At 52.0% G+C, this 7,415-nt stretch overlaps 1 protein-coding gene across 1 annotated transcript; it reads right to left on the reverse strand.

Moving 5' to 3' along the window:
• Positions 1-1,927: 1,927 nt before the first annotated feature.
• HOXD12 (homeobox D12) lies at positions 1,928-3,060 on the reverse strand. Its single transcript, XM_069860451.1, has 2 exons — positions 2,499-3,060; positions 1,928-2,166 (listed from the first exon to the last, which is right to left on the reverse strand). The coding sequence occupies exons 1-2, from the start codon at positions 3,058-3,060 to the stop codon at positions 1,928-1,930; spliced, it is 801 nt and encodes a 266-aa protein (XP_069716552.1).
• Between the last annotated feature and the right edge of the window lie 4,355 nt (positions 3,061-7,415).

Here is a 7,415-nt window from a genome sequence, read left to right on the forward strand (position 1 = left end):
CTTCTAGTTTTGTTAATTAGGGAAATGCTCCTGAGTGAAGAGACTTTTATTGTCCGCAATGCGCCAGCTTCCAGCACGGGGGCCGAATGCGTCGAAGGTTTGGAGGGACTCAGGGATGGTGCCTCTGGCTGGAGGTGGCGAGATGCTCATCCCTTCCCTCGGGGAGCCCGGCGCTGCGTCCCCTCGGCTTTCCCACTGGCAGTCACCCCGCCAGAAGCGACGTGGCTTTTTGTCTACGCTGGGCACTGCGGTAAGAGTGGCCACTCTGGAGGGCGAGAAATACGCCTGCGAGCTGGTCTGGCTTTCCTTCTCCATCCCCAAACACCACCCGGGCGTTACCTCTGGGGGCTTCCTGGAAAGCTTTCAGGAAGATGGTGGCATCTCTGTCCTTCTAGAAATCCGGCATATACCTCCAGAATCATCTGGACCACCGTGCCCTTATGAAATAATGAGTTAATCGCCTTCGGGAAGGCGACGGCCTCGTGTAAATAGGTAGCTGCTTTGTGCCGTGCCTGGTGGTTGTTTAGCCTTGTTGTGTACGCCCCGAACAACCATATCAGAGCCCACTTTGTATGCTCCGCCAGCGTGACCATTATTACTGCTGGGAGAGACAACCCAAGGGTTTGCGTGTGGAAACACCGCTGCATTAGAAGCAGATTTAGATGGAAATTGGAATCAAAAGGCGTTTTAATCCGGACCTAAAATTTCGTGAGATGTTTTATTATTATTATTGTTTTCTGAAGCTTCAGACCAAAGCACCATCGAGCGTTTCCCTTGGCTTTGCGGCTCCTGCCAGCACAAGGGCTCTGGGGCAGAGGAAGCCTGTCAGCAAGATGTGGGGAAAACCGATTTCACTGCCGTCCTGCAATAACAAGCGGACGGTCTGGGCACCGCTCCCAGCCCCTCCGGGCCGGTTCTCCCCCGGGGTTTGTATCTGGCCAAAACACCCAAAGCGTTCCCTTCGTTTCCTCATAAAACCCTCTGCGGAAACGGCCGTGGGGACCGTCTCACCAAATAATCAACCCCCCCAAAACCTCCGAGCTGTCTCCTCTCCTGAGCCCGCAGCTCCTCGGGGCTCGGGGGGGCCCCATCCCTTCACTCCCGCCCCGCCCCGCCCGTGGCTCGGGGCAGCGCTCGGACAAGGCCAAAGTCAGCGGCGCGGGGAGCGCAGAGCCCAGCGCGGCCGCGGGGGGCGGCACCGGCTCCGCGCCCCCTCCGCGGGCCGGGGATGGAGGAGCGCTCCTTCCCGAGGGGGATGCTCTCCCCTGTGCCCATCCTGCCCCCCGAGGTCCCCCCCGGCGGGGTTCGCGGGACTCCCCTCCGCCCGTGCCGCTGCCGTCGGGGCGGCCAAGAGCGGAGCCGGCGCGCAGGTTACGCGCGGGCATCACGTGCCCCGCGGCTCCGAGCGGGGGGTAGGAAAAAAAGAAAGAAGGGAGGGAAAAAGGGGAAAAAAAAAAGGGTTTATTTGTTAACCGCTTTCCCCCGTCGCTGCTCGAGCAGGTTACTCCAAACCACAAAACAAGCCGGCGCCGCAGGCTCGCCCCGGCCGGGACTCACAGAGCTGACGTCTTTACTAGGCGTTATTCCTTTATTTTGCTGCAAAATGGTGTTTACATACAGATAAAAGAAATCGATTTTAGTTTAGCACCGCCCGTTCTCCGGGGAAAGAGGGGAGTAAGAAGCAGAAGAAAATCTACATAAAAGAAGAAGAAAGAAAGGTTAAAAGCTGATAATACAGGTTTCCCTGCTGGTCCGGCTTGTCTTCTTCATTTTGGCTAAGAACTCAGCGTTTGCCAGTTTACGCAGGAATCCTACGCGTTTTAAGAACTTGGTTTAAATGGTAAAAATACACATTTCCCGCGAATGCGCTCTACTCTAGGGGTGAACACTCCGGCACAAGTCCATGGAGCAACGGGTGGGCTCTGCTCTAGTACATAGAAAGCGCCTGCTCTCGCATTACCACTCTCTTCTTTTTCATCCGCCGGTTCTGAAACCAAATTTTAACTTGCTGATCGCTTAAATTCAGTCTGTTTGATAGTTCTTTCCTCTTCTGTCGGTTAATAAACTCATTGAGGAGAAACTCGTTTTCCAATTCAGCGATTTGTTGCTTTGTGTAAGGTTTCCGTTTCTTTCTTGATCTCCCCTGGGTGGGGCACCAAGGCAAACCTACAACAAACACGCCGATAATTTAGTGAATCAGGGCTGGGCATTCAAGAGAATATGAAAAAAAAAAAAAAGAAAAAAGAAAGAAAAAGAAACGTACGAAGTAAATAAAAAAAAAATCCCAACCCCCAAAACGGCAAGATAACAAGGACAAAACCAGGTCGGCAAACCTGACAAAGCGTATCTGAGGACAATTTCTATCTGCCTCCGAGTCGGATTAAGTGATTATCGCTCCGAATGGGCTACAGGAGGGTTACAAAGCAATTACAGGCGTCTCTTAGAAAGCGAGTCTGGCTAGGTCGCCTCTAACTAAAGCGAGATATTTAAGGCATTACCATCCTGCACTGAAGGTCTGAGGCATGACTGCACTGCTGCGGGCTGAACTGTCAGGTTCAAGTTGACGGAATTCTTGATGTCTTCCTTTAAGCTGGAAGTGCAGGAATTCACTTCAAACAGAGCAGCCGAGCCGTGCAAACTTCTCTGCAGGCTCGAGGGGTCATACTTTACGGGCTTTAAGTTGGCTGTGTGAGTACCAGTCGGGTCATTTGCAAAAGGTTGCCTCTGCCTGCATCTCTCCTCTTGTTTGGAGCTCGCATCGTGGGCGTAATATTTATTGTTGTCTTCCAGGCAGTCTTTGTTGCCGCTGGAGCCGATGGTGATTGGAACGGAGCCGGGGAGGTAGGGCTGCCCCGCGCCGCCGAACGCGGGGCCCTGCGGCTGAGCGGCGCACGAACTCGAGCAAGTCCAGGGGATGGAGCTCCGCGGGTAGGAGATGGGGGGCAGAGCCGCCAACTGGCTGCCATTCGCCCGCAGGTTGGGGAAATAAAAGGAATCGGGAGATTGCAAATTCAAGAGAGAACCGACGTAGCCAGATCTGTAGAGACTGCGATCACACATTTCCAACAAAGGGCTTCAGCTGTTCTTACAGCGGTATTTAGTTACAACAGGGAATAAGCGGAAAGCCTGAAACGATTGGACGAAACTTTGCAGACAGGTTCTTCAAAGCCGGTAATTTCAGCACCGCCTCCAGCCACCGAGCCACAAAGTCCCCCCCTTTTTTTTTCCCCTTCTCTTCCCCCCCCCTTTTTTTTTTCTTAAAGTCTTATGATAACACTTGAAATATGAAAATACCGATCTCGCTAGGGGGAGGGGAAAACATGGTCTCCGCTTCTATAAAAGTAGCCGGAGCCGGCTGGCAAAGCCGCGGCGCTAGCGGAAAGATGAGGGGGAAACAAACATCTGCGGAGATGCCGAGGGAACCGGGACAGCCCCGAGCGCAGCCCCCGGGCCCTTCGCCCTGCGCCGCGGGGAGAACCGCACCCGCGTAGGGGGCTGCCAGTAACCTCCGGTGGCTCCTTCCCGGTGAGGGGAAGATGTGACTGTTCGGGGCACGCTTATGTATTTCTGCCCCTGGGAAGACCTTGTGAGTGCGTGTGCCCAGAACACGTATTTAGCCCGTTTTACATGTACTTTTTTTTTTTTTTAAATTGCGAGAAACATGATATACATCCGCATATGCTTGCAATTAAAATCTTAATTGATCGGATGTTACCAGGATGGTCATTCTGGTCCACTAGTGACCGGTGTTCTCTTAGATCTGCACATCTGCCCTTTTTACCTCTCGTCCTTGCTCCGCAGTGCAGATAAGTTTTTAAAAATACGCTTCTAAAACCCGGCGTTTATTTTCTTTTTTAAAATCCAATCAAACAGCAGCAAATCGAGAATAACTGCAATAACAGCACAGAAGGACTTGAGCAAACCACCGAGATAATAAATAAATACAAAAATCGAACGACTGCAAGAAATAAAATGCCCGGGTCAGCTCTGCAGCAGAAAGGATGCGAGCGCGGCGGTGGGCAGAGGAGAGTCAGCCCCAGAGAGGTGCCCCGCTGCTGTCTCCCAGGTTACGTGTGAGGGATTTTTCTCCTCTGATAAGAAAAATTATCCCTTGCGGTGTTATTTTGGGGGATTGTCCAGGTTTTTTACATTTTGGATAGATCAAACATGAGCCCCATTGTCATATTTTCGCTCCTATTTTCCCTGTAGCGCCCGACTGAGTACAACTACAATATCTGAGCGCATCCTTATGGGAGTTGCTCGTGTCCTTTCCCTAGCCGAGGCCCCAGGGTGCTGCCCCCAGAGATACCCACAGTGGGAATACCGGGCTGGATCCCCGCTCCCCAGGCGCTCCTGGCACCGCAGCCCAGCCGGAGACTTTGAGGGCCCATCCGTCACCCAGCCAAGGAGTTTCTGTCCTCGGCCTCTTTTCCACGAGGATCCCCCCAGGTCTGAACGAGCCCAGCTTCCAGCAGAGCCTTAATGCCACGACTTTGCCACTGTCCTGACTTCGATTAAAAACTCCAACCTAGTTAACAGGTAGGGTTAATTCTCTGTGTTATTGTCCTGTTAATCATGGTTTTAATCATGGTTTTATTTCAACGCCGAGATCAGAGACGCTGCTCCTCTTGACATTTTCCCCATCAAATTCATCTCTCTGTTTAATGGGAAATTGGGGTAAATTCTGCAGTAATTTAATTGCCCTGGAAGAAACCTTTAACCGATGGCTCCCTCTCCTAGACCACACAGGACCACACAGGCACCGCTGGAGGATATTACTGACCACTGCCTTTAATTTTTATTGTTTGAGTTATGTCTACCAATCGAATCTCCCTCTTATTAGCTTACTTGTTTTCTGCTTTTTTTTCTCCCCAAAAGGATGGGTAATATTTTCTTTTCATAATCGCCTTTTACGAAAAAGCTGATCCTGATTTTCGGAAGACAGCAGAAGAGTTCAAAGACTATACATTTTCCCACAATAAGCACAAGGAATGGATGTGTGTTCCCAGTTACCGGAAAGAAAGGTGATACTTCAAACTAAGTTTTATGGGGTTAGAGAAAACAGAGCTTTCAATTAATGCCCAACTCATCTGTAACTGCTAATTAATACTGCCAAAAAAAAAAAAAAAAAGAAAAGCTAGAATAGCTGGAGACACTCACAGCTGCGGAAAACCATGTTTACTTTTAAATCTTCAGGGAAAAGAACTGACAGGAACCTCTTATTCCTGGTGCGGAGAGCTCGAAGGGATTTTATGCTGTTTTTTTTCCAGCCGCAGACGGCTCCTGGTTTGGGGGGCGGCGTTTCCATGCCGGGGGTGTCCCCTGCCTGGCTCTGTGCAGGAAATGTCACCGCTGAGGAGCGGCCCGGGGCTGCTTTCACACGCTCCTTTCCACCCTTGATATTTTTTTTTTCCGGGCCGAGCGTTAAATAGGCGCCGGGATCGGCCCGAGCATCAGAGCTGGCATCATGCTTTAATTCCAGTTTATTCTCCCGGCTTACAGCCGGAGGCTGCTCTGCCCGTGCCCGAGGAGTCTCCCTCGCTCGTTTATCACTCCGGACCGCGGCTCCCGAAGCGAGGTGGAGGCTCCCCCTGCCTATGCCGGGGGTTGTCCAGGAGATGGCAGGATTGCCTCACACATGGCTGGGAATTCCCAGTGCCTGACAGGAGCCGCGCTCCGCGGCCGCGGGGCGTCCTTGTGCCAGCGCGCATTTGCAATTCGCTGTGTCGAGGTGCATATTAATTATCTGTAATAACGCAATAACGCAATAACGCACGCTCCGTTTCATGGGAATCACGGTGCCCTTCCCTCTCCCCGCGGAGGGTGTCCGGGCATCCTGGGAGGAGCCCAGGCTGTGGGCTCGGAGGTTTTGGATAAAATTTATCAATGCCCGGCTCCAGGCTCAGGAAACCCTCTGATCCGCCCGGGCTGATACACCCCGACCCGCAGCCCTCGCCTCTCTCCCGGCGCTGGCTGCTGGTTTCTGAACGTTTCTGCGCGTTGTTAGGAAGATAAAAGGCGACTCCTCTCCATCTGGTACCTATTTGCCAGCCAGTTGGGGTTTCCTCCTGCCCCGGGAAGGGAGCTCTGGCCGTGGCAAAGCCGAGAGCCCGGCGGAGGCAAAGGTTAAGCCTGGAAGGAGGCGGGGAGCAGCCCGCGACGGCTCCGCGGCCGGGGAGCAAAGAGCTCGGGCACCGCCCGGCCTCCCGTCTGCGCTGGAAAACTCCTCCGGAATTAATAGGAGCGAAGTATCTGTGGTTGGGGGGAGGAGAGGTGCCGAGGGAGGGCGGGGGGTGCAGGCTTTAAAACATTCAGAGAAAACAAGGCTCCATCAGCAGAGAGGGCTGTTCCAGGTACTTGAGTGATGTGCCCCGCAGCCTCCTCTTTTCCCAGCATTAAGCAGAAATGCTCTTCGCCATAAAATCTGAAGTGCTCCGAAATAGATTTTTTTTTTTTTTCCCGAGGTAAATAAACCCCTCAAAAGCCTTGAAAGCTCAAGCGGAAGAGAAAATGGAAGGAAGAGGGCGGAGGAAGAGGAGTCCCCGCTGGAGCCCGGCGATCGCGGGCCGAGGGAAGCGCCGCTCGGGCCGGGGCCGAGAACAAAGCGGCTCCGGGAGGAGAGGGGGCAGCCGGACTCCCCTCTGCTTCCCACCTCGGGGATTTCTCGCGGCAGCGTTTCTTTTTCCGGAGAAAAGCTCTTCCCCAGCGGCAAGGCGCCCTCGCACACGCCTTTCCCCTGCTTTAACGCGCCTCGCCTCGTATCTATCTCTCCTTTCCGAGCACCGCGACCTAAAAGTGGCTCTGGGAAGAAGCCAGGAACGCCCAAGGCCCGCGAAACGCCCTGCTGAAAAAAAAGATGGCGATTTTCTTCCTCTTTTCAAATATAGCGAAAAGAAATCGTTTTATTAAAGGCGGTTCAGGAACAGTTTGACATAATCGTTAACAGCTTGGAAGTTCAGCCCGTATTTCCAACACAAAGTAAAAGCAGACAAGTAAAGAAAACGATACGGTTAGTGGAGAAACAGTTTTACCGTATGTCCCACCCTCATACACTGGTAATCAAAGTGTTTAGAGCAATAGTATACTATAATAAATAATACTAGTTTGGAACACACACGTTTTAATAATTAGACGAGGCACATTAACAGCGAGGATCTCGCTTCTCTCTCCTAGCAGTTGACTTGCGTGTCTGATCACCCTGTGTATATCTTAACATCCATACTAGGTTTAAAATAAGAAAAAGAAATGGACAAAATCCTAGCCTTTCGGCCCACATAAATTATGGCATCTTTTGAAATTCCTTATTTATTGCTTCTGTCGTTAACACCCGTTTATTTTTGTAAATCAAAAGTTAGCGGTGAACTTCACTTCTCCGACCGTGAGTTCTTTTTAAGCACCGTGGCTGGAGGAAGGAT

Source organism: Phaenicophaeus curvirostris, chromosome 7 (assembly GCF_032191515.1).
Source record: "Phaenicophaeus curvirostris isolate KB17595 chromosome 7, BPBGC_Pcur_1.0, whole genome shotgun sequence".
In the NCBI taxonomy this organism is placed as follows: Eukaryota; Metazoa; Chordata; class Aves; order Cuculiformes; family Cuculidae; genus Phaenicophaeus; species Phaenicophaeus curvirostris.

What these genes read in the sequence shown, in the direction of transcription:
- HOXD12 (XM_069860451.1), bottom strand. Translation starts at nt 3,060, where the DNA reads ATGTGTGATCGCAGTCTCTACAGATCTGGCTACGTCGGTTCTCTCTTG. An exon ending in CAGACCTTCAGTGCAGGATG is followed by an intron (nt 2,167 to 2,498) that starts GTAATGCCTTAA and finishes TGTTTGTTGTAG; the next exon opens with GTTTGCCTTGGTGCCCCACC.